General features: G+C 37.1%; 2 protein-coding genes across 2 annotated transcripts; one reads left to right on the plus strand and one right to left on the minus strand.

Annotated features, from left to right (window-relative positions):
* The first annotated feature begins 668 nt into the window (after nucleotides 1-668).
* On the plus strand, nucleotides 669-14,544 carry cyth4b (cytohesin 4b). Its single transcript, XM_065242914.2, has 13 exons — nucleotides 669-825; nucleotides 5,025-5,098; nucleotides 6,166-6,230; nucleotides 6,540-6,606; nucleotides 7,082-7,200; nucleotides 8,835-8,915; nucleotides 9,109-9,221; nucleotides 9,365-9,513; nucleotides 9,765-9,876; nucleotides 9,984-10,060; nucleotides 10,140-10,211; nucleotides 11,297-11,451; nucleotides 13,369-14,544. Exons 1-13 carry the CDS (start codon nucleotides 786-788, stop codon nucleotides 13,448-13,450), a joined length of 1,206 nt encoding a protein of 401 aa, XP_065098986.2. The 5' UTR covers nucleotides 669-785; the 3' UTR covers nucleotides 13,451-14,544.
* Nucleotides 14,545-15,515: 971 nt separating this feature from the next.
* Nucleotides 15,516-25,512, minus strand: fam83fb (family with sequence similarity 83 member Fb). The gene is made up of 4 exons (XM_065242915.2): nucleotides 23,985-25,512; nucleotides 21,260-21,424; nucleotides 20,827-20,948; nucleotides 15,516-18,703 (listed from the first exon to the last, which is right to left on the minus strand). Exons 1-4 carry the CDS (start codon nucleotides 24,444-24,446, stop codon nucleotides 17,929-17,931), a joined length of 1,524 nt encoding a protein of 507 aa, XP_065098987.2. The 5' UTR covers nucleotides 24,447-25,512; the 3' UTR covers nucleotides 15,516-17,928.
* Between the last annotated feature and the right edge of the window lie 1,670 nt (nucleotides 25,513-27,182).

Raw genomic sequence — 27,182 nt, forward strand, 5'->3', positions numbered from 1 at the left:
TTCACTTCTACCACTGATGGAAATCAATCTAACGGGACGCACATTTATAAATAAAGTTTACACAAATAAACAAAACGTGTCATACACTGCACAAACACACACAGGGTTGAGTATCCAAACACAACTTTAATGGGTCAATCCAACAAACAGAGCAAAGAGAGATCTAGAAAACAAGCCAAGATTCAAACCATGAAACTAAAATAAAATAATAAACATTATGACAATGGCAAAGACTTTGCAATGATTGACAAGGAGAATAATGAGTTATAGGTGGATGTGATTAGTCCAGCAAAGGATTATGGGTAATGTAGTGTAGCGTGGCAGTCAGGGTAATGTGGGCAGTGACCTCTGGTGGAGCACAAGGGCAGATTAATTTTTTTTATTGGACATTTTAATACAAAAAAATATTGTTTCTTTAATGAACTAAACTTTAAGACCTAAAACACCCATTAATGTTTCATTGCTAAACCTGAACTGATGAAAAGTCTCTCTCTCTCTGTCTCTCTCTCTGTCTCTCTCTCTCTCTCTCTGTACCCAGTAGATGGCATCATGGACGTTCCTGTCTTATGTCTGATGTGTCAATCTAAAGCTGAGTTTTGGGTTCTGCATCAGGGGCTCTAGTTGACTCCTCCTGCGGAAACACTTCACTTCTGGTGTGAAACTGGTTGAGCTGAAGGGCAGCTAATAGAGGAACTCACACACAAACACACACAAACACACAAACACCAGTACACACTCCTGTTTGAAACACACAAGTTTAGTTAAAGGCTTTCTTACAGGAGTTGATGGTGCGTTCAGCCACAATGACAGAGTGTTGTCAAACAGGTAAGAGAGAGTTAACTTCATCTAAACTTATCTGAACTAAACCCTGGTTGTATTTTATCATCACTAATGAGGAAATAAGATGGCAACGCTCAGATCTCTAGTTTTTTAATGTCTGACCTTTACTGTTACTTCAATATTTCCAGCAGTATTCAGGTTGAATGCAGGTATAATGTGCAGAATGAATCTTATCTATGGATGTATGCATGAAATAGTGATGGTAAAGTCTAAATGTTTGATGTAAAAGTAAGCTGATGGACAGTCATTGTGTTCGAGGCGGTTTGCTTTGTGTTGTGCTGATGAGTGTTTATAATATGTAATAATAATGATGTAAATAAACAGGTTTACTTCAGGATCTGATCCATGTTGTAGGGTGAGGTGTTCCTTTAGCTTAGTGGTAGAGTAAAACGGATGTGGGTTTAATCCCGGGAACTCATCAAATGATAAATTATACTTTGTATTGTAATGCAAATGCATAGTTGGAGAAAAGCATCTGCTACATTGTTATTACATGAGAAACATTGTGCATAACAAAATCCTCTGTCTAAACATTTTATTGCTCTTTCATATCTCTGGAGTTCTGTTTAAGTTTAATGTTTAATTCAAGATGTTTGCGTGAGAGAAACAGATTTGTTGATCATGTGTGATTGTGACCTGTATTCATTTCCTAGTTTGCTTTCCATTCAGTTTGCATTAGATTACCATTTTTGTTTTAGAGCAAATCTTCATGCACACACGCACGCACGCACGCACGCACACACACACGCACACATGGACACACACACGGACACAAACACACACAAAAATGGCTCAGTGGCCCCTATGACAACAGACTTCCTGTTATGTAAAGCAGAAGAGTTTTCTAGGCCGCACTAACAGTGAATCTCATTGTTGTAAATTCTGTATGAGATTTATAAAGGATCAGAGAATCATTTTGATCACCTAAAGGATTATTAGGAACACCACACTAATACTGTGTTTGACCCTTAATTCTGCCTTAATTCTACGTGGCATTGATTCAACAAGGTGCTGAAAGCATTCTTTAGAAATGTTGGCCCATATTGATAGGATAGCATCTTGCAGTTGATGGAGATTTGTGGGATGCACATCCAGGGCACGAAGCTCCCGTTCCACAACATCCCAAAGATGCTCTATTGGGTTGAGATCTGGTGACTGTGGGGGCCATTTTAGTACAGTGAACACATTGTCATGTTCAAGAAACCAATTTGAAATGATTTGAGCTTTGTGACATGCCGCATTATCCTGCTGGAAGTAGCCATCAGAGGATGGGTACATGGTGGTCATAAAGGGATGGACATGGTCAGAAGCAATGCTCAAGTTGGCTGTGGCATTTAAATGATGCCCAATTGGCACTAAGGGGCCTAAAGTGTGCCAAGAAAACATCCCCCACACCATTACACCACCACCACCAGTCTGCACAGTGGTAACAAGGCATGATGGATCCATGTTCGCATTCTGTTCACGCCAAATTCTGACTATGCCATCTGAATGTCTCAACAGAAATCGAGACTCATCAGACCAGGCAAAATTTTTCCAGTCTTCAACTGTCCAATTTTGGTGAGCTCATGCAAATTGTAGCCTCTTTTTCCTATTTGAAGTGGAGATGAGTGGTACCCGGTGGGGTCTTCTGCTGTTGTAGCCCATCCGCCTCAAGGTTGTGCGTGTTGTGGCTTCACAAATGCTTTTGCATACCTCGGTTGTAACGAGTGGTTATTTTAGTCAAAGTTGCTCTTCTATCAGCTTGAATCAGTCGGTCCATTCTCCTCTAAACCCTAGAAATGGTTGTGCGTGAAAATCCCAGTAACTGAGCAGATTGTGAAATACTCAGACCGGCCCGTCTGGCACCAACAACCATGCTACACACAAAATTGCTTAAAGGGACCATTTAAAATGTCCGCCAAAAAAAAAAAATCAATTCATACAATTCATACAGTATACCTCCAGAAAGTGAGTTGGTCTATTTTAATTTAGCAGCATATATCAAGTTTGATTTACATTAGCAACTAAGTAAGTTATCATTAGTCACAAAAAACCATTCGGTCTCATTAAAATTGCAATGTTTTCCGCTACGTTTCGTGCGTCCATTTGATGTTCATTATCATCGAAGACATTTCAAGCTTCTTAGCTAATGTAACATTTTAGCATCAGCTTGGTAGATAACGGGTGAAAACCGGATCGGATCCGTGGGTAGAGCTAACTATTAAACGCTAACAGCTAAGGATGCGCGATAATTTGCATGCGATAGTCATTGCGCTTCTCTTCAGTGAAGCCGGTTTCTTGATTAAAAGTGAATCGCCATCAGCTGCTTTCAGATGGAGCCACATTTAATGCACAAAGCCGTAGTTCATGTACAAGCTGAGCATAGGTTATCACAAGGCCTATTATAAGTGAACTTCTAGCGAAATACTAACAGCATCTTACTTACCAATCGAAAAGAAATGTTCTCATTTCGGAGTCGAACCTCATTTCTTTCATGTCCATTAGTTGTCTCCAGCGATGAAAAGCAGTGCCAGTATTTACTCTGGTTCGGTTCCTTTATTTATCAGATTTTATTTGTGATTCTGAGCGCGTTTTTTCCCTTCAGCGAATGGTTTTGGTAGTGGTAAATGTCTCTTGCTTTAGCCATTCTTCCGCTCTCTTCCCTGAACTGAGATGTGTCCGAAACCCCTATTGCAAGGCAGGAAGGCATCAAGGCATGTCCGAACCCATGGCTGTCCGAATTGCATTTCTCTGAGTTGCCTTCATGCCTCTTAAGTCAACAAGTCAGCTGCCTTAGTTTTCGGACGCAGCGGTAGTAGTAGAGGGCTGTACTCCCACACATGCGACTTATTCGTGTATTGCAGTTTGGCTGGCGGTTATGTACATGGCCCGCATACCGCCTCCCATGGTCGAAACTGGTATTACGACACCTGCCGGGCTGTAGCTAGTAATTTAGCATGCTAATTCAGATTGATATCTCTGCAGCACTATACCTTGTCATTTTTTTAATGACATCTTTGCCCTTATTTCTTCTCATTCTTTTGATGCGTGTAGCTCATTTTTTAAAATCTTTTACCTCAATTATTACAAATGGCACCTTAAAATCACCTTTCTGATTCTGACATTCAGTTTGGAGTTCAGGAGATTGTCTTGACCAGGACCACACCCCTAAATGCATTAAAGCAACTGCCATGTGATTGGTTGATTAGATAATTGCATTAATGAGAAATTGAACAGTTGTTTCTAATAATCCTTTAGGTGAGTGTATATATATATAAGATGTCCGCTGGTTTCCTCTTACTGTACATGCTGGATCAAGACTGATGTTTCTTGTCATATGTGATGTCTTACAGTTTTTCTGATTTGCTGAAACATTAAACTCATTCTCTGAACCAAATTCCCAGGGGCCTAAACCCATTTGTCAAATCATTCAGTTTTTCAGTAAAACCTTAAATGGGTTTAGAGAGTTAGACACTGTTTGCTTTATTTGTGCCAAACTCTAAACACAAACATCTTACAAAAAACACACATTTCACACTGCATTGCACTTGTTTTGCAAAATGTTAAACACAGGCAGGCAAAAGTCGAACCCGACTACAACACTTTATCATCCAGTAAACACAACAACTCAAAATTCTTCACACTTTTTTATAATGGTTGTTTTACCAATTTTTTGTGGATTGGAAACAGTCTGAGAGGCAGAGGAAGAGTATGAGGAAGAACAGGACACCAGAGGCGATGCATTTGGCAAAATTTCGCAGTTGGACTGATAAATACAAGTGCTGCATATACACAAATGTAAAACTAACTATAACTTGCAGTACTTAAAGTATTTACTAAACTAAATCTGTGGTAGTTTTAGAGATTTTTGGCAGGTGTGTTGTTATATAAAATAATCATTTATTTTTCAGCATCCAGATGTGCTGTGCAGGATGTTGTGGTTTCTTTTTTTTCTAATAGATGCTCTGTAGTGTTTTACATTCTAGATTTATGTGTGTATGATTTGAAAGCTTATTTTGATTTTGAGTACAGCTGAAATGGTTTTGATGAGATTGTTTGATTTTTCTTCGAAGAGTCAGTGGTTCTGTGAATTTAGTGTGAATATTTGTATTAAAATTTTGAGAAAATGAGTGCTGGTTTGGAGAAATGTGTTTTAGCAAATTCAGAAAAACTGTAATGCACTTTGTTGTTGTTTTTATCAGATTTTACTGTGGAGGAGCAGATAGAGCTTGAACGACTAAAGATGCACAAACAGATCCTGCTGGAGGAAATTGAGGTAGATGAACATCACCAGTACAGCACACTGAACATTACTAGTACTGAACATAACCTGTATAACATACAGGACATAAGTAAGGAATAATTGACGACGAGCCATTTCATGAATGTAAAATAATGCACACCCAAGGTGGTAATGCGGCACGACACAAAGTGGGTGTGAATTTCTTTCAAATAATTCAAAGTCAATTATTCCTCTTATACCACGGTTACTACAGACACTGTTCTGGTGGTTATTTTAAGACCAGATCAGGTGTGTGGTTATTGACAAATAATGCATAACTGTGGAACATTTCAGAAGTAAGCATTAAACAGACCCGTGGTATGACCAATACTAAAAATCCCCAATAGGGAGTAACAGAGTCATTCAGATCATAGAAATGTCTGCTGTACCTTTAAATGTGTCAGCCAAACACACAGCGAAGTTAATTCAACTCAAATTAAATAAAATGTGAAAATGTTTGCTGATGATTTCTGTCATAAACATTCACTGTTTCTCAATCCGAAGGCTGCACCCTTTGGAGGACCCATTGTAGGCTGCACACGTAATCAAGACTGTCAGATTATTAACAATTATAAGGTTTATTATCATACTACTAAGTTAATAATAAATTGCTGTAATATGTTTATGACTTGTGAATGTAATGCTCAGTTATGCTTATGTGACCTCCAGGGAAACAGCCAATGTTTGTCATTCAATTTCTTGCTGTCATCCTTCCTCACCTCTTGGTTATTTTTATTGTCATTTTTGGTTTCATTGAATTCACGTCTGTTAAGATCATAATCATTTGCTTGGTCTGTATATAATAAAATGTAAAAGTCAAATAAAGACCCTATAAAGTAATAACCATAACCCATTACTATAACTTTACCCTCTCCTTTTAACTATTTAACTATAGCCAATTACATTAAACTATAGCAGCCTTAGTTTTTTTATTTACTTTAGCCACACAATAAATATAAAAAATAAACACATAAATATACAAGAATGTGCAAATAAAATAAAAAGGTGACAGAGTAGTTTTTCAAAATCTGAAGTTCTGAAGGTGTTTTATTGTGTTGCAGAAACTAAAGAAGCAGATTGAAAACGTTATGGCAGATATTCAGGACTTTAAATCTGCAGAGGACAAGTGAGTAAATATCCACACAAGATCACGTACAGTAAACTCCTACTGTGTCTTTAAATAAGTTATAAAATACATTTGTGTGAAAGTTGATTTATAATGTCAGTTTAGAGTTACTACAGGTGTACTGTTTGTCTTCATGTTGTGTTGTTTTATTGTGTCAATGTTGTGCTTGTGTGCAATACAGTTTTTGTGATAATAGTGATGATGATACAAAGACAACCCGACATTAAAAGTCATCAAATACGGGCTGTAAGATGTCAATGGGATTTAATATTGAAGACGGGTTTAAATCATCCATCTCTGTTTCTGTAGTAAAACACTGGAGAGAGAAAAGCGCTTGTGTAGTGGAAAGAAGAAGTTTAACATGGACCCCAAGAAGGTGAGTGATGATGATGATGATGATGATGAAGTTTGTTTCCAGCGTGTGATGATGTACATATGGAACTCTCACCTCCTCAAACTTGAGGTTTCATTGCTCTTCTACAGATTCACATCTGTCTGTGGTCAGAAGATCTTACGACGAGGCTCATGTTTGTCTTATTTTAGTAGTGATGAGTGATATTTAGGTCTGTCTGTCTGTCTGTCTGTGTTCAAGAGGAGGTGAGAAACAGAAGGTGTTTGCTGAGCAGAGGGAGGTTCACTTTCATGTTGCCAGCCTTTTGGTTTTTCTTGTTTTGAATGTTTGTGGTTTTTTCAGATGAAGGGCAAAGACCACTGTGAGCTTCTGTAAAGAGACGACACACAACATCCAGTATATCATGAAAAAACCCTCTTGTGTGTGTGTGTGTGTGTGTGTGTGTGTGTGTGTGTGTGTGTGTGTGTAAGATTGATGTAATGTTTTATTTGTGTTTTAGGGAATGAAGTATCTTGTTGAAAATGAGCTTCTGATTTGGAAGGCAGAACAAGTGGCAGAGTTTCTCTATAAAGAGGAAGGACTGAATAAGACGGCCATCGGTGATTTCCTGGGGGAGAGGTGACACACACACACACACACACACACACACACACACACACACACACACACACACACACACACATAACAACACACATAACAACACAATAACAACACAATAACACAAACACAAAACTTCCCAGCAAGCAGAAACCAAGACAGTGAAATTCTTTTAAGCGTATAAACATCATCTAGTCTTGGGCTACGGTTAGACGTCTATTAGACTTTGACTGACAGCCCAAAGTTGCTTTGTTGCTTGTTGGGTTCATGTTACAGATTTTCTGATTTGCTAAAAAACTAAACTTATTTTCTGAACCAAATTCCCAGTGGCCTAAACCCATTTGTCAAATCATTCAGTCTTCTGGTAAAACCTTAAACGGGTTTAGGTAGTTATACACTCTTTGCACTCTTTTTGCCAAACTCTAAACACAAACATTTCACTAAAACACACAGTTCACACTGCAATGCAAAAACACAGACAGGCAAAAGTTGAACACAACTACAACACAGTTATCATCCAGTAAACACAACAACTCAAAAATGTTCACACTTTTTTCTAATGCTTCTTTTACCAATTGTGTGGATTGGAAACAGTCTGAGAGGCAGAGGAAGAGTATGAGGAAGAACAGGACACCTGAGACAATGCAATTGGCAATATTTTGCAGTTGGACTGATGAATTTTTAGGAAAAATACAAGTGCTGCATAAACACATATTGAAAACGAACTATTACTTACAGTACTTAAGTAAGCAATAAGGGATGAGAGGCTGTGCTGTATACAGCACTTGAGTACCTTACTGCTTTTATAAAACGGTTACCACACAATATTAAAGTAAAAAAAAATATTAGTGCAACTTTCATAAAGTTAAATCAATAAAAGCATTTCTTCCGCTAGAAAGAAACAGTCCCTAACCGTGAACAACAACGTTCTAATGTGTATATGCATGAAATCTCAAATAAAAACAACAAACCGGTCTCAAACTTTGCTAAGGGTGCAGTGATAAATAAAACCGTTGGGTGAAGCGGTCTTAGCTGAGTTTTATCATGAATAAAGCACAGCCATTGACCAATCAGAATCTAGGATTGGAACTAACCGTTTTATAAAGTGAAATATTCACTGAACTAAACCTGTGATAGTTATAGAGATTTTTGTCAAGTGTGAAAAAAAGGTGTATTTTTCTGCATCCAGATGTGCTGATCTCTGCACTAAATGGCTGTGACATGGTTGGATAGTTCAGATTAAGGGGCGGTATTATTATAATAAGATCCCTTGCTGACATCACAAGTGGAGCCAAATAATTTTTTCATATGCTTGCAGAGAATGGTTTACCAAAACTAAGTTACTGGGTTGATCTTTTTCACATTTTCTAGGTTGATAAAAGCACTGGGGACCCAATCATAGCACTTAAACATTGAAAAAGTCTGACTTTTTTTTTTGAAAAAGTCTCCACTTTATGGTTTTGAGAAAACGAGTGCTAGTTTCAAGAAATGTGTTTTAGCAATTCAGAAGAACTGCAATGTCATTCTTATCTCTTTTTGACTGAAATACGCAAGATTTTAAAATATATAAATAGATGTTGAGTATGTGAGGTTTATTAGTTTCTTATTATATCACAAATATAAGACTGAGACCTGAGCTGTGTTTTTGTCTGTAGAGAGGACATGAACCTGCAGACACTGAAAGCATTTGTGGACCTTCATGAGTTCTCACATCTGAATCTGGTTCAGGCATTACGGTGAGAAGACAAACGGTTGAAACACACACACATGCACGCAAGTGCACACACAAACAAACACTCTCTGTGTCCCTGTAAACCACGTTTATAATAAACATGTCATTATACATTATTCATGTCCTCGTAAACCACATAGACCAACCCACACACACACACAGACTGATGTTAAATAAGTCCTCTATGGTTTCTGCAGGCAGTTCTTATGGAGTTTTCGTCTGCCAGGTGAAGCTCAGAAGATCGACCGGATGATGGAGGCGTTTGCTTCACGTTACTGTAACTGTAACTCAGGTGTCTTTCAGTCAACAGGTAAACTCATCACTTTCCTTAACTAGAATCTTCATAGACATGAGTGAGGGGTCACTTCACATGTGGGGTTTTAATGAAATCTTTAATGACACATTTGAATGTAAATGTGCACGCTGTTCTTCACCACAGTCTTTTATCTTCAGACACCTGTTATATTCTGTCATTTGCCATCATCATGCTGAACACGAGTCTTCACAACCCCAACGTGAAGGACAAAACACCGTTGGAGCGATTCATCAGCATGAACCGAGGAATTAACAACGGAGAAGATCTGCCGAATGACCTGCTGACGGTGAGAAACCAATCAGGTTTAGTCCTCACATGACCCGCATCAGGACCGCTTACACAAATACTCAGAATATTTCAGCAGAATTGTGTTTGTTGTTGTGATCAAATATCCTCTTTGAGTGTGTTGTGTAAAATGTTGTAGGTTTGAACACACACACACGCACACTGATCAAATGTGTAGCATGTAACGCACTATAAGTGTCCACCTAATGCATGGATGTCAAATCTGTTCGTTTTTTCAACCCACACCATCAGAATCTGTACAACAGCATTCGTAATGAACCCTTCAAGATCCCGGAGGATGATGGAAACGATCTGACGCACACATTCTTCAATCCTGACCGAGAGGGTTGGTTACTGAAACTAGGTAAATCAAACTCTCTCTCTCTCTCTTCTTTATAGACTTTATAGTGTTAAACAAGATGTTGATGTGTAATAATGAGCTACAGATTAAAAAGCATTTTGTGTCCACAGGCGGCCGAGTGAAGACGTGGAAGAGACGCTGGTTCATCCTCACTGATAACTGCCTTTATTACTTTGAATTTACCACAGTAAGTCCGCTACTATGAAAAGTTTCTATCAGTTATTGTGAATCAGAACGATGAAGATGAGATGAATGTGTTCGTTTAGGATAAAGAGCCGCGAGGGATTATTCCTCTGGAGAATCTGTGTGTAAGAGAAGTCTCCTTCCCTCGGAAACCGGTGAGACCATCTCAACACATTTCACCATCAGTGTAACTCACAATGCATTATTAGTTTCACTGTTACACACTGACAGTCATTTGTTTCATGTAATGAAGTCATAAATATGACCGCAGGAGTTTCAGTACTGAAAAGAATCAGAATTACAAATAAAACTGAAAAGTACAAATCTGATGTGTTACATTAGGGGAGAGCAGGGGTGAAAGTACCATTTTTCAGAGAAACGGCATTTTAAAAGCTGATGTTTCAGACAGAGATTTACTCACAATAACTCACAAGTGTGGTCTATTAATATCAGGTGTCATTTTAATCAAATGTAAAAAGACTTCAGTTTAATTTCACTTAAGTAGCACATTGTTACTTTTGACCCTGACAGCTGGGATGAACACAACAGATCAAGATAGATTTTGTGTGACACTTGTTTTCAAATATACATGACTGTGACCTTGTTAATATGTAACTGCAAACATATTTTGTCCTTAATCTTTGTAAAAAATAATGAAATTACATTTTCATTTTTGAATTTCAGTTTTATCAAATGTTTCAAAAGCAGCCTGACAGTACAAACTGAAATTGTTGAAAAAAAGTTTTTAAGAATGAACAAATTCAATTAAATTAGAATAATATAAATGTTCAACATAATGCACCAGTATTAGTAGCAGGACAAAAGTATAAAGTGTTACTTTCATCCCGACAGGAACTCCTGACATTTGAACCCAATGTACTTTTATTTTGAAAAACTCTGAGAGGTCAAACTTCAGGATGAGCACTAAATAACCTTTAGATTGATCATTACTGAAACACATCAAACCAGAAAAAATGACCGCTTTAGGAGTTTACTTATCATGGTTGAAAACAGCTTTCTGGAGCTAAACGTGGAAAACAATGAGGAAATAACTCAATATTTGTCAACTCTGTGAAGGGTTTGTGTGCTAAAGATGCAAATTTAATCAGGACTCAGAGAAAATCACTTTGTTCCTTTCACCCCGGTTCTCCACTAATGAGGAAGTGTAAACGTTCACTATAAGTGCAGATGATTTGTGATCTGTGTTAAGCACTGACTCTCTCTGTGTGTGTTTGTGTAGTATTGTTTAGAGTTGTATAACCCCAACAGCAAGGGTCAGAAGATCAAGGCATGTAAGACAGAAACAGACGGTCGTGTTGTTGAAGGGAAACATCAATCATATATGATCTGTGCTGGATCAGCTGAAGAGAGAGATAATTGGATAGAATCAATCAGGTGTTGTTAAAATCATCAATCACAAGAATCTCTCTCTCTCTCTCTCTCTCTCTCTCTCTCTCTCTCTCTCTCTCTCTCTCTCTCTCTCTCTCTCTCTCTCTCTCTCTCTCTTTATACACTGAACAGAGTTATAAACACATTTTGATTTATTTGGTCTTTTATTGAGGCACACCTGTGCAATAATCATGCTGTTTAATCATTATCTTCATATGCCACACCTGTAAGATGGATGGATTATAAAGGAGAAGTGAAGAGTTTGGTTCCAAAATGCAATAAATCCATTTGACTCATTTGGGTAAAAACATGTTTTTAAACATAAACAAGCGGCTTAAGCGGTCAACACGTAACTTCCGGGAAACTCAATAACAACAAAGTCATTTTAAAGTAGTGTATTTATATAACAAGCAAAATAAACAACACATAGATTACCTAGGAAACTAAAACCTTTTTTTATTTTCGACGAGGTATTTGTTCAAGAGTTCAGTTTTACAACTAGTCAGACCATTAAAAAAACTGAAACCAGAAGTTAAGTTTGGACCAGACGTGCGTCCGATGAAACCGTCTTTTTTTATTTTCTGTTACAAACGTTCACATAGCATCTTTAGGTTATAAAAACATAAAAAATTTAAATCCATAATATCTATGAAACTGATTTTTTTTACCCGCAGAATGCAATAAATCCAAGTTTTTTTTCAAAATGCTATTAATCTATTGAATCAATGTCAAAGTATTTTTTAAGTAACAAAGTAAGTTGATTGACATATGACAGCCTCTGAACTTTATATATATATCAATACTACTATACTAATATACACTGGACCAAAAATACATTCAATCAGTCATCCCTCCCACAATAAATTCAACAGGTCATCTTGTTAATGCTATAAATAATTACAACAACAACATGTCATCATGAACAACAACAATATCACATTAGATCACAGAAGTCTAAAATGAGATTTCCCTTACATTACATTCAACTTCCAAATGTGCATTCATTCATGTTTGTCATGTTATATTTATTTAGTTGACTAGTGATATCCACTGGTTAAACATTAATGGCATTAATCAAAACACTTTGTCATATTAAGAACACTGTCATTGCTGCCGTTATTCTTGGGACGTCTTCGCTGAACTTTATTGACAGCGATCGGCTGTAAAATGTTTTGGTCCTGCTCGATTTTCATTGACTTTGAGTAAAATAATGTAAAGTTTTTAATAAGATCCTCTGGGGTCATTGTGTTAGCATGACTGAAGCTTGATGCTGTCATGTGAGATAAAGCAACAGCCGGCATTTTCCCATTGCCTGAGTGCCTCTCGTGTAAATGATTAGATGTTGATGGCTTACGTTTCTTCCCCGTCACAGAAAACCTCCACAGTTTATCAGTGCCATCAAAGTATCATTTTGTTTTTGTTTGTTGATCACGAAGTACAAAGTAGTTGAAGAAAACTAGGATTCTGTGTGTACTCAACACACCGCCATTATTGTTTACAATGCATGGAATACTGTGCTGTGATTGGTTGAGCGGATTTATTGCATTCTGCAGAAAAGGAGGAGTGACATTTATTGCGTTTTGGAAAAAGGTGAGAAAAGATGACAGAATAACACGGCGGTTATTGGATTTTGCGTAAAATTAAGAATTGACTTTTTAATACTGACCTGATAAAAAATCTGATTTTGACAGTAACTCATTTTTTTAAAAATGATATTTATTGCATTTTGGAACCAAACTTTTCAAGTGCTCACTAACAGAGATTTAGACAAATTTGTGAACAATATTTGAGAGAAATAAGTGTTGCGTTTATAATTTTGGTCAGTGTATTTCCAGCTCCATAAAAGCGTCCTACAGTTATATTTTGGTATGATAGAGTGATGTTGATGTTGTGTAATAAATGTGTTATGTTGTGTTTTCTCAGGGCGAGCATCACCAAAGATCCATTTTATGATCTGGTGTCAGTCAGAAAGAAGAAGGTCATCAATAAAGTGCCTGATAATTGAGCCAGATGATGTGAAGTCACAACGACGTGTCCGATGTAACGTACATCATCTGTGATTTACTGACCATCCAGCAGCACTGTGTTTCTCTCTCTCTCTCTCTCTCTCTCTGTCCGTGTGTATTATGAGAGGAGTGATCATCAGCACAGTCATGTGATCGTATTCAAAGAGTTTTCTCTGGAAGAGTTTGTTGGCATCTACCGAAGAAATCAATCACTTTCTCATAGTTTTTTTTTAAGAGTTATTCTGGTGAAGTGACACAAACCAGTACAATGTGTCTCAGTGCTGTTGTGTTTAAACTGAGGATTTCATCTAATGCTGCACAATCACACATATAAACAAACTGCGGTGTATTAAGTATCAAATGTTTTGAATGTAAAATATTGTTGTACATATTATGGATCATATAAGAGTTGTTTTATTTAATTCAAAGTCTCATAATGGTTGTGTGTTGTTGTCATTAAAAGTTAAGCGTGAGAAATGAAGAGCGTCTTCATACACAAAACAAACACAAACACACAAGTGAGCTGTGAGGTTTTGAGCTGTGGTTTTGTAGGAGCTTCATGGTCTTAAACATCAAAGTCTGTCTATCTGCTAAAGGTCACGGCTTGATGATGATTTGACAGATCTGATCGGTCTGATATCATTTTAACTTTATTTTTATAGCACCACTAACAACAACTGATGTTCACCGATGTGCTGTGCAAGTCAATTCAGTCACAGTAAATAACATCAAATAAAATAAAGTTGATTTATAAAATAAATCCATCATAAATAAGTTCTCAATCTGATCTTCAGAAATGTGATGTCGTTGAGTTTTAGAGGAAGTTGATGTTGAAGTGTTTGAATCAGAAGGGAAGCGGCGCTGTGGATGAAGGTGAAGTCTTTCATCTGAGCTTTATTCACGCAACAGCAGAATTTAAAGAGGAAACGTGAAAATGACCTCATACCTCTCACTTCCTCTCCATCCAAACACACATCTACTGATCATCATCGTATCATTTTACTTTACAAACCAGCCCGTCCAATACATGTGTGCTCTAAAAAGGGAAAGTTCACCCAAAAAGTAAAATTTGGTCATCATTTTCTCACCCTCATGTTGTTGTAAACCTGTATGAGTTTCTTTATTCTGATGAACAAAAGATAAGTTATTTTGATTAATAATTGTAAGCACACAGCTGAAATTATAAAAATATCTTCTTCATCATTTATCATCACAATACTTCCATCATATTTGTTTTCCTACTATGGAAGTCAACGGTTACACTTAAGGCAGCTCAAACATGCATTTTAGTCTGGTACTAGGATAAACCCTGTCGGGGAAACCACCCCAAAATGTGTAAAATTGAACACATCCTTTTTTTGTGTGTATGTACGTGCATAATGAGGCAGTTGTGGATTTCTTTAATTTAATATCAGACTTGATCTCCTTCACACCTGTCAGTAACCACATCCTTGCTTAATGCTGTTGCAGTCGATCTAATCCATAGATCCGTTTTGTGGTTAGAGGCGTTGCAGCAGAAACACAAACACACATCCGGTCAAACAGAGTCACACTGAATTAAAGAGGAACTAAAAACATCTCAGATCTCTGATTCACCAGCAGAGGGTGAAATGACTCTTTAACAACACTGTGTGTGTGTGTGTGTGTGTGTGTGTGTGTTTGTGTGCATGTGTGTGTGTTTGTGTGCATGTGTGTGTGTGTGTGTGTGTGTGTGTGTGTGTGTGCGTATTCTTGTATATGTGGTGTATTTTCGGTAACACTTTATTTCGATAGTCCACTTTAGACATTTGACTAATTATAAGTAACTTTGCAACTACTTATCAACTACCAATCTTTAGGGAATTAGTAGAGTGTCTGCTTAATATCTACTAACACTTTATTGTGATGATATCTCAACAGATATTCAGCTAACTATAAGTATCTTTGCAGGTGCATGTCAACTTATTCCACTAACCCAAACCTCTTCCCTAACCCCAAACCCTACAGTCTACTAATACACTAGTGACAGTTAACTGACGTATAGTTGCAAAGTTATTTATAGTTAGTAGAATGTTTAAAGTGGACTATCAAAATAAAGTGTAACCGTATTGACTGTATAATGATATACAATAACAACATAAACGTGGTTTTCCTGTGTCCTTAAGGCCAAAATACTAAACAGTATTTTTTATAAATGAGTGAGTGGATAAAATATACAATTTGTGTAGTATAAAACAATAATGTCTATGCGTGTGTGTTTGTGTCTGCGTGTAACACAAACATGCTTGTATTTATATCCTGGGGAGACTTTTCTTTGAATGATTTTATTATATTATTATTTTACATGAAAAAACATAAACACAAAATATTGATTTCACTTGTTTGTTAGTAATGCAAACCCTCTGCATTGAGAACCTGTTTCCATGTCAAGACCTTTGTGGATCTGTCACAGAAGATCTGAATCTGACGAAAAACGCTGTGAAATGTACTTTTTTAATAGTATTTTTTCCTACTATGGAACTCAATGGTGCTTCTGTTTCCTGCTTCATTACATCTTTTTTTCGCAAAAAAACCCAACAAAAATAATGATTGGCTTGTAACAACAAATAATAATGACAGAAATAAAACTATTGAGTAAAATATCTCTGAGCTGATGAACTATTGACTATGCATCTGTCCATATAAAATCAACTTTCTAGAGATCTGAAACTGTAAATCTCTTGATCATTTTCTTATTTAAAACTCATCTTTGAGCATCATAATAGCATATATGTCAAACTTTTACCTGTCACAGTCATTTCTTCATGCTTTAAAACAGATGAAATGTAACTCTACACCCTTACAGTACCTCATTTAGTATAAGCAGATCTATGAATATGCAAATTAGTCCCCGCCTCCACTCTTTCCACCCACCTCAGAGCTTAGATATTAGTTGTAAATAGCTGCTACATTCATCAGTTTCAGACACATAACTGCTAAGTTTGGTTTCACACAATGCATTTGTGTTTGCAGCACTAATCTTCAATCGCTGATGTTAACGGGTTAGAGAGCATTCACACAGCACATGTGAGCATCACAGAAACAGAGATAAAGCAGCGGTGCTGAGATCGTTTCAGAGCCGAGTCTATGCGACATCCACAAATAATATCTATAACTCGAACTGATCCACTTGTTTAACTGTGATGATGTGATTGATTGATTACATGTTTGTGAATTAGGAAACTGAGGCGATTTTAAACCACAGAAATGAGACGGTCTCCAATTTTATGGAGAAAATGCTCAGCAGTGGTGTTAAAGGATGAATTTGCACTTGGCTTAGAGCAAGTGTGTATTAGTTCATGTTAACGATATGTAAAGGTACAAACCCCAAAGTAAATGATGACGCAAGTTATCGTCTCCAACTTAAATCTCTTTTCTTGGACTACACCAAACCCACAGATTGTAGGCAACGGTTTACTTCCTGGGCCTGTTGACGTGGACACGACGCTCATTATCATAACTCCTCCCGCTTCTCACTCACAGCCTGTAAGTTATTGATGATTTCATATTTTAAGAATTAACTACTGACTAACCGATGGTTCTCAAACTGTTCGGCATGCGGCCCCCCTTGTGTATTTTACATCCCTTCATGCCCCCCCAAATGTATAACAAAAAACATTCTAAAACTTAAAATTTAAATAAAAACCCATTCAATTATACGATGTAAATTGCTACTGGCCTTATTTTTCTGAGGTTTAATTACACAGAATTTAAAATAAATTCATGTATTTCATAAAATGTCATAAAACTGGGGCACCATCTCGCATTCCCCTAAAGACCACAGCCCCCAGTTTGAGAACCACTGGACTAAACCATGATTCAAACACTTTTGATCACAAATGCAGACATAGTTTAATGTTTTAGTTTTCTTATCTTACCAATCTGTTACGTCCTGGTTAAGCTACTCTGGTAAAGTTAATCGATCAGCTTGGTCATCTGCATTTTCTGGATCAGATTCGGCTCGTATTAATAAGGTAGTAAAGACGATATTAACTCCTGTTAGCGTTGCATTGTGAGCGAATCTTCAAAACATGGTAAGAAGCGTTACATTTTCAGCTGACGTCAGAGGTATTCAGGCCAATCACAACGTACAGATTAGCTGGCCAATCAGAGGACACAGCACTTTTCAGATCGATGAGCTTTGTAACAAATGAGAGTGTTTGAGGGAGGCAGGGCATAAAGGAGCAACAATAATGTACGGTGTGGAAAATAATGAACCATAAACCACACAAACACTTATGATTTACACCAAATACATCAAATATTCTTGATTTCCAGCAATGAAATAGGTGCTCTTAAAAACACCACATAAACAACAATTAAAACTTAATTTTCACCATAGGGAGAGTAGTAAATGATTTTAGGAGATACATTCAGAGTTGTGTAGAGGTAAATGTTGTGCGTCCCTTAAGAACATAAAACCCATCACTCTTATGAAAGAGTCCTTAACTTATAATACTTATTTTGCTTTTTTAAAAACATTTAAACCTTTTTTCTTTTTTTTTACTTTGTCATTCATTTTAGAGTTCTCATCTGTCTGTTCTTCTGTGGTGTCTTTTTGTTTAGTTGTGTTGTCTGTAGTGTGTGTTTGTTTAGTTGTGTTGTCTGTAGTGTGTATTTGTTTAGTTGTGTTGTCTGTAGTGTGTATTTGTTTAGTTGTGTTGTCCGTAGTGTGTGTTTGTGTAGTTGTGTCTGTTGGATCAAGTGCTTCCATAGGAGGTTTATTTTCTTTCTTTGGTTTCTTTTTAAAAACACCGGAAAAAAACCCACGTTTCTTCTTTGAGCTCTGTTTCTGGAGTCCTTTGGATTCCTCCGAGCCGGTCTGAGATGATGTTGGGTTTTCCGGTTGTTCATCCAGCTGATCCTGCTGATCCGGTGCAGGCGTTTCCAGTGAATTGAGGAAGACTTCCAGTGTTGAGGTTTGGTTGGAATCTGGGATCTGTCCGAGGGCTAGCAGGTATTTGGGGTTGTGGTATTTGTGTGCCGGTACGTTGCCGCGTGACATGTCTCCTAGATTGACCTGGAAGCGTGAGGTGGTGTTTAAAGGTCGTCGGGTCACTGCGGCCTGTGCCAGCGCCCCCGTTTGAGGCGTAGTGAGGTGAAACTCTTTAAAGAGGTCGAGTTTGTCAGAGATGGCGTAAAGTTCACGGAAATCATTATCGTAGAATTCCACCACCTGACCGGACATCAAAGTGATCATGTTTCTATCCATCCGAGAACAACTCCAAGAATAACTGCAAGATAAACACAACATTATATATGTGTACACACACTTTACATCCTCATAGGTTTAATGTTATCTTATACTCATTAATGCATTGCTGTGTATGACGCCCTGTCAGCAGTTACCTGTCTGTTTATTGCTTCATTTGCAGGTAACTGCAGGTTTCTCTTTCTAGTTAAACAGCGTCATCTGTTCCAGTTTGAACTTCAGTTTTACTTTCCTTTTTTACTTATGATGACTCGTGCCGAGTTAATTTCATTATTACAGTTTAATCTTGAATATGATTGCTAGAAATAACATTTATTTACTAATGTGCAACACTTTTTTGTCTCCTTCTTAAGGTTTGTCTTCCTTCCCTGCTGCTAAAGAAACTTATAAACCTCCTAAAAGTCCTCGTCTATACTCATAACAATTTTGGAGATTAAGACCTCTTTTAATGGTTAAGATGCTTTCTGAATGACTTCTTTCTTTACTCTTTTCTTTCATTTTAACAGGAAAGGCCCAAATTTATAAGATTTTTCTTAAAATTGTGTCACTGGGAGCAACTCTTTGCACTAAAATCTTTCATGGATATGGGTCCAGTTATTTTGTAGATTATTTTGTCGCCTCCCTTCTTTTGTTTCTGAAACTTGCAATCTCATTCATATGACACTGTAACCAAGAAGTGCATTTTTACAGAAGTGAGATGCATTAAAGTTACTGACAAAACACAACCTTCAATTCATCCGTCCTTTTCTTATCAGAGGTGAAGATCCAAATGCACTAAAATAAGATCATGCTGATATAAGTTTTGATATAATCCACTAACCACTTTCTTAGTTCCTCTTTCAGTCTGTCTGTGCTTCATTATGATGAGTAGTATATGATTTAAATGTATAGGGTCTCAAACCACCGTGAGTCATTCAGGTCTGTGTTCATGTTAATATGCAACAAAAACTGCTACTCAACTACACCAAACGTTAACAGAGCTATTTATATACCGTTTCATCGGGCGCACGTGCGGTGATATGCGTCTGGTAAGGTTCGAACTTATCTTCCGTTTTCTGTTTGTTTAATGGTCTAACTAGTTGCTGAAACTTAACTCTTAAACAAATATCTCGTCGAAAATAGAAAATGTTTTGCGTTCCTATCTAATCTATGTGTTGTTTATTTTGTTTGTTAAATAAACTACTGACTTTGTTATTTATTTTTCACAGAGTTTACCGGAAGTTACATGATGACCACGAAAGCCGCTTGTTTATGTTGTTACTGCTGAAACGGTCTATATATATATATATATATATTGTTTCATGTTTATTTTTGGTTTGTACAGTGATAATTTGCATTAAAAGTTTATAGCTCAAGAAAACTTCAACATGTCATAGTCAACTTTTAACAAATGAAGCATCATTTGTTTGTGGGGGCATTTTACTGAAGTTTGTCAACGTAAATCTTAAAGGTGCCAAAGAATGCATTATAATAATCTGTTAAATTATTCTCTGATATCTACACAGAAGGTTTGTGGCTTTATTAGGTATAAAAATGATCCAGAGTCAGTTTTTCATGTCCATTTACAACCCTAGGATTTGTCTTTATAATGAAATGGTCTATTATTACCTCATTTGAAGGTTCATGAATAATAATGTTGAGCTCTGCTCTGATTGGCTGTTTCTCCTTCAGTAGCTCTGTGTGTGTGTGTGTAAACAGATCTTATGCTTGAGTCTCTATCAGATTTTGAGGAATAATCAATTGATTGGAGATTGTTTCTCAGTGATAAGTTTGTGTTTTTCAGCATAACGTAACTATAACGTTAATAGTAGAACTTCAGCCTAAACGCTAGCATATAGCATTAACTAGCATATAGCGCTAAGTCAGCAGTCACAACTTTGTTTTTAGCATTGTAACAACATTGTAATTAATTTAATGTTGTTGGTGTACATCTGGACTGTAACGACACAGTCAGTGTTATGTTGTGATTGGTCTGTTTTCCAGCGGTCTTTTGCATGCACCAGGTTTACATAAGAAGGAGGAAACAATCGTGTTTGAGGCTCATGATATGTCATTACCACTTACACAACTCTTATTATTCATCTATGTCTACTTAAGTACAGTTTTTAAATTCTACAGCATCTTTAATGTTGCACACAAACTAACCTGTACGTCCCAAACACAACCTTTTCTCCATCGATCAGCATGTATTTGCTGTGAACGTTTCCTGGGATTTTTCCAAATGACAGATCAAATCCAATGCCCTTGACGGTTCGAGTTCGGACATTCTGTGAGACACACATCAGATGATTTAATGTTGTTGTGCTTTACTCACTGACACAAACAGACAAATCATCAACAGTTTGATACAAATTACACACAAAATGAGCAACCATCACAAAAATGTATGTGTGTATCTGTAAGTGTGTCTCTGTGTATCTCTGTATCTCTTTGTGTGTATCTCTGTGTGTGTCTGTGTGTGTATCTCTTTGTGTGTCTGTAAGTGTATGTGTGTGTGTGTGTGTGTGTCTGTGTGTATATCTCTGTGTGTGTCTGTGTGTGTATCCATCTCTTTGTGTGTGTGTGTTTGTGTGTGTACCTTCAGCTCTCTAGCACCAACTTTTAGTCGATTGCACATGTCGAGAAAGTGTGGAGCTCCCTGCACATCCAGCACAATGTAGACGGGCACACCACGCTTGGATGCCTCAAACAGGTCCTGTAGAATCTGTATGTCTGTCAGCAGATCCATCACAATAGCAATCACCTGAACAACACGCACAATTGTAAATACAACAGATATTTCCTCAAAGACATGATGAAATTAAAATAAGTTTCAGTCTGTGTTGGGTTTAAGGGTCATACTGTAACTGTACGTGTGTGTGTGTGTGTGTGTGTGTGTGTGTGTGTGTGTGTGTGTACTGCAAGAAAATAGATCAGAAGATTTGATTATATAATTTTTTGCTCCAGGTGTCATGTGATAGAAATGCTATTGGAACTGAAAGACAAAGATCTCAACACTGTTTGTTTCTTCTTGCTCTACAGGGCATCTGTAGCATTTATATCATTTCTTTATCTTATATCTGTTCCTGGAGGTCTACAGTGCACTGCTCCTACACATCTGTCTGGATGTTTCTAAAGCCCTTTTCACACAGATATGCCGTAAGATACACGGGACAGGCCTCCTGGAATTTTCCGGGACAGTTTGATATTTTATTCATTCACACTGACATGATCCCGGAAAGACACGTGACCTGTTGAAAGTCCCGCCCTCTCTTCTACGCAGCGTCTGAAGTTTGCATATTTTTTATTTTTTCTCTCTCCAGAAACAACTCGCGTGCATTTTTGTTTATGATAGGACTACAAAGGAGCGCGTGAACGCACAGTTCTAATGCTGGTGAATGATCTCAGCTTCAGAGTGGATATTTGACGAGCTCCCTGATCTCTGCTTTAATACAGTTTACAGACATTTCTCATCGTGATTGTTTATATGCATTTAAAACCCGCATTTTGAGGAGCTGAACGATATATCTTGTTAGGATGACGCGCGGGTATTTTCCTTTATTATAGCTCAAATGAGCACGTGACGCGATATTCTTTTATGCTGCTGAATGATCTCCGTTTCAACGCAGTAAGTAACGAGCTAACTTACCTGATATCTGCTTCAGTCCAGTTTGCTGACATTTCTCGTAGTGAATGTTGTAAATTCCTCATTTTAAAGAGTTGAACCAACTTCATGTTGCCATGACACGCGCGTCCTCACTACGGGCACGTGCGTCATTGTTTATGCGTCTCATTTATCATTTCCTGATAACTGCTTCAATCTAGTTTGCAACATTTCTCGTGGTGAATGTTTATATGCATGTTATCTCTCGTTGTAAGGAGCTGAACCATAACTTGTGTTGTGATGATGACACGCGCGTCCTCACTTTGACACGCCCATTACGGCATTCTTGCGTCTTTCTGTTCACACAGAGGGTTACCCGCGTATCTTACTAGGTCCTCTTTCCGGCAACGATCCCAGAATATTAATGGAACGAGTTTTTGTTCACACAGACGCTTGTCTGGCAATTTTACGGGTATTTTCTGGGACCAGAGGTCTGTGTGAATGGGGTTTAAGAGTCCGAAAGATCTAGATGATGATTAAAGTTGAAGCTTAAACTCTGCAGGACTGTGAACCTTGCTGATAAAATCTCTGATATAAAATATCACCAAAATGTGGTTAATGTTTCAACAAAAACATCATCTCTCCACACATGTAAAGGGAAAGTTCAGAGAGTGTCATGTCATTTCAAAGAAACACACTAGGATGTGTTGCATATGTGAAATGATAAAATGAAGCCTATTAGAGAGTTCAGCACAATTTAATTTGATTTAAAGTTTCATTGTTGTCATATTAATACAATAAAATACTGCAGTACACTGTTCATATTATTAATATAAAAGATGACGCATTGAATCGTTCTCATGATTGATATGTGTTTTATGATTGAACGCTGTGATTTTTCAAACGTTTCCTCAATGTTTTGTAGATCTCAGGTGATGTTCAGGACTTGAGGTCACTCCACACAATGACAGGTGTGGCACACATTTCACTTTCACTCTTCTTTATTCTAGAATGTTGCTTTAATTAAATCTCACCTGATTGTTCAGAAAGTCTAAAGATGTGCTTTGAATATAAAGTCTCTTAATGTTTGCTAGATCACAAAACACTTTTGTACTTTATAAAATCTTTTTCTTACAGATAAGAACAACATAAGTTTAATGTGTTAAGACACTAATCTGTCAATCTAACCTCGCAGATATCACAACACACTGAAATACTGACACTCCAACACTCAACTCAAACGACCTTTACAGTAACTCCTATGACGCTTAACAGCCGGAAAAACACACGGATCAAGTCTGAACAAGATCCTGAAATATCCAATAGGGCAAAGATAAATGATTGTGACACAGGCAGCTGGGGTAAAGTTCAGGGTGGGGAGCTGAAAGGTTTTGAGTTCAAATCTTTTAACTATGAGATTGTGCTCTTGATTCAGACACTAAACCTCAGATAACTACAACACTAAAGACATTTCTGATAAAGTAAATCATGATTTAATATCTGTTGTCTGAATATCATCAATGATGAGGATTTTATATTTACAAACTATAATAACGCACAGTGAGGATCCCTTTAAAACATTTACTGTAGTTTCTATATTTTGTCTATAACTAAATTAAACCAACAACATAAGACTAGAACAGAAGTAAGTGTATGTTTACCATGGTAATGGTGTGTAAGTGTCACCCGTGTTAATGTTTAAGCGCACACATCTGCTGACCTTGCAGGATTCTTGGATTAATTTCCTCACAACTTGTCTGATGTGCGGGTCGTTTTCTTTGGGTGGGTGTGTGTAGACAGTGATCTGGGTCCCTCCTCTGAAGATCCCGGATGAGGGCCACCCCATATCCAGCGCGGGCACCTCCGTATCCGACATCTGTGGCCAGTATGTGGAGCGCATGGATTTCGAGTCATCGTTTTGCGCCTTGGTCTCCGGTTTTGCTTCTTCCTCGTCGGTTTTATATGTAATGAAAGTGCTGGTGATGGTCTTGAGTTCTCGGGCGGAGAGGAAATCTGTGCTTTTTTCGTCCTTTAGGAGGGTTTTAAAGGCACCGTCTCCGTTTTTGAGAAGCGCCTCGAGCGCCACCCGCTGCTGTTCGCTGTAGTAGAAGCGCGGGTTTGTTTCGGGCACATCGGCGGGCATGAGTCCGTCCTCCATACACACGATCTGGGAATCTGCCATCTCTCCTGAAGCCCTTCCAACACTCAGAATGAATGAATGGTTTATGAGAGACTCGCCTGAGTTTACCTGTGTACCGGTTGGGCGTGGCTAACTGTTAACTTCAAGCGAAAAATCTTTTCGGAATTAATGACGTCAGATTGGATCTTTTCCCAACTTCTCCAAAGAGAATATAAGCAACTAAATGTAAATTCTTCAACTCTTAACCGTTCTTCATAAGAGAATTGTATTGTAATGTAATTTCAGTATTCAGTATCTGCTTTACCTTTGATCTCTTCATCTGATTATACTCAAGTGATGGCCCTTCCTTTGTTTTTTTATTTATTATTTTTATGAATGTACTTTATTTCTTGTGTTGTCTTCTTGTTTATGAGTATTTCCCAGAATTCGGGCCTATTTATGTCCCCAGGGTTCTATTAAAAACGAATGAAATCTAATACATTTTAGCACCATTCATTAAACAAGCCTAGACTTTTTTATGGCTGCTCTTACTAATAATTTTATCACATTTTATTGGTGTTTTGTGGTACAAAATCTGTGTTTTGGTGTTGTCCTTCACCAGAGTTTTTACATGTCGTGCCATATTTCAAACATTATTTATCACAAATTAATAAAAAAATATATGTATATGAATTAAATGTTATTTGAACTAAATATATGCATTTTGTACTTTATTTTGATTAATTTCTACCTGTCCCATGGTTTAGCTGTCATTACCAACACACTCTGCATCAAGGGAATTTCCCACTGTTTTTAATCAAAAGTTTATTTGGTAGCCATGGTAACCTAAAGACATAGTGGAGCACAGGGATTTCATGCTGAAACACTGAAGGGCAGAAAGTAAGTAAATCAACTCTTTATTCTTTGTGTTGGGCATGCACACTTATTATGCGTCATTACCATATGTGTTGTATTTCTGTATTTTTAAACATTTTTGAAATATTAGTTATATATATTTATAACTTTAATAGTTAAAATGATGTACATTACCCTACATGTAGAAAGCTTGCTACACTTGCTTAGTCATCATCTTAGCTAGTAGGGCTAGTTTTTTTGACAAAAATGTCATTACCAGCACCATACATATTTTTGCCAATAAATTATGTATAAATAACAAAAGCAATCTACAATTATACATTTCTGACAATGTTGGACAGTCTAAATGATCACTGTATTAAAATATGGCATTGATATATGTTTTGATATATGGCATTCACATAAATAAGCTTATATTCCAAGTCAGGGTAGTTTGATGAATCCGATATTTAGATACATAAATGACTATAATTCATCTTGCAAGTAAAAATCTCATTAAGTTCAAGATCAGTTAGATTCCATGTGAAACCACAAAATGTTTTACAAGCACAGATTTATCATTTAAGTTTTATTTTATACATTTATACCACGGGTCTGTTGAATGCTGTATTCTGATTGGCTGAGAAATGTTCCGTGGGTATGCATTAATTTCTGATAACTGCACCCCTAACTTGTCAAATGTCTTAAAAATAGGCACCAGAGCAATGTTTGTGGTAACCGTGGTATAAGAGGAATAATTGACTCCGGTCCTTTGAATTATTTGAAAATAATGCACACCCTTATTTTGTGGTCTCAACCAATCTCATAATGTCGCTCCTGGCTTAAGGGCTGATAATTTGATGTATACCAATAAGAAATGAAATTTGGAATTTTAATGTTCAAAATTGCAGCTACCCAAATTGGCCCTTAATGTATGTTTAATATTCTTTATGTATGATCTGTATGTTCTTTGCAATAAAAATAAAAAAGAGAATACAAGCAACATTATATGAAGAGTTGGGTTCCAAATCGAGATAACTTTTTAATTTTTCAAAAATCTAATTTTTGATTGTGCATTCCAATTAATATCAATCAAACTGCAGTTGATTTGTTTTGATTTAAGCCTTCATAAAAAATAATACAAATACAGCTAAGAAGCACAATAAAAACATGATAACATAGTAATATTTTTGACAAAAATAATTATTTATTTAATAAATGAACACACAAAATAAAAAACCTACAATTTATTTATGTTTCAGGAGAGTCTTTGTTTTTCTGTTTGTTTAATCAAAATATTATAAAGAAATGAAACTGTTTTAGTTTTCTTCATTTTAGTCAACAGAATCTGGACCTTCTTTTGATAGACCCGCCCCACACATACACAACCCAGGCAATGATGTCACTAGATACACAACAAAATATAATCTGGCTGATTTTGGGATGATTTCGTCCCTTCTGACAATCCTAGCTGTTTCCCGATTATCTTGATGGTTCTACAGATTATCTTATCAGATTTCTCTTGGTGTGAGGTGTGTTAAGAGTGTCCGAATCTGATCGGAAGAGCATCGGAGCCGCCCCGATCGCGAATCGTAAATATTAAACATGTTTAGCCCCGATCGCGAATCGTAAATATTAAACATGTTTAGCCCCGATCGTGAATCAGAAATCCTAATGTGTGGGGAACCCACAAGGATAAACGTGCGCACACTCTTGAGATTATCACGTGAAATGAAACAATATCCAATCAGAAAGCGAGATGATGGAAGACAAAACTATAACAGCTACAGTCATGGCACAGGAGCCAGGTACAGTCCAATGTGAGATAGACATCAGAGATGTTCAAAAGCACATTTATGTCATTTCTTTATACCTGTTGTTCACCATGTTTACTGTGAAGTCACGTTTGGCCACAAGAGACATCGCGAGATCTTCGTGAGATTT

The sequence above is a fragment of the Paramisgurnus dabryanus genome, chromosome 7, assembly GCF_030506205.2.
Source record: "Paramisgurnus dabryanus chromosome 7, PD_genome_1.1, whole genome shotgun sequence".
Lineage (NCBI taxonomy): Eukaryota > Metazoa > Chordata > Actinopteri > Cypriniformes > Cobitidae > Paramisgurnus > Paramisgurnus dabryanus.

What these genes read in the sequence shown, in the direction of transcription:
- cyth4b (XM_065242914.2), top strand. Translation starts at nt 786, where the DNA reads ATGGTGCGTTCAGCCACAATGACAGAGTGTTGTCAAACAG. An exon ending in TCCTGCTGGAGGAAATTGAG is followed by an intron (nt 5,099 to 6,165) that starts GTAGATGAACAT and finishes ATTGTGTTGCAG; the next exon opens with AAACTAAAGAAGCAGATTGA. An exon ending in ATTACTTTGAATTTACCACA is followed by an intron (nt 10,061 to 10,139) that starts GTAAGTCCGCTA and finishes GTGTTCGTTTAG; the next exon opens with GATAAAGAGCCGCGAGGGAT.
- fam83fb (XM_065242915.2), bottom strand. Translation starts at nt 24,446, where the DNA reads ATGGCAGATTCCCAGATCGTGTGTATGGAGGACGGACTCATGCCCGCC. An exon ending in TAATCCAAGAATCCTGCAAG is followed by an intron (nt 21,425 to 23,984) that starts GTCAGCAGATGT and finishes CGTGTTGTTCAG; the next exon opens with GTGATTGCTATTGTGATGGA. An exon ending in TTGGTGCTAGAGAGCTGAAG is followed by an intron (nt 20,949 to 21,259) that starts GTACACACACAA and finishes TGTGTCTCACAG; the next exon opens with AATGTCCGAACTCGAACCGT.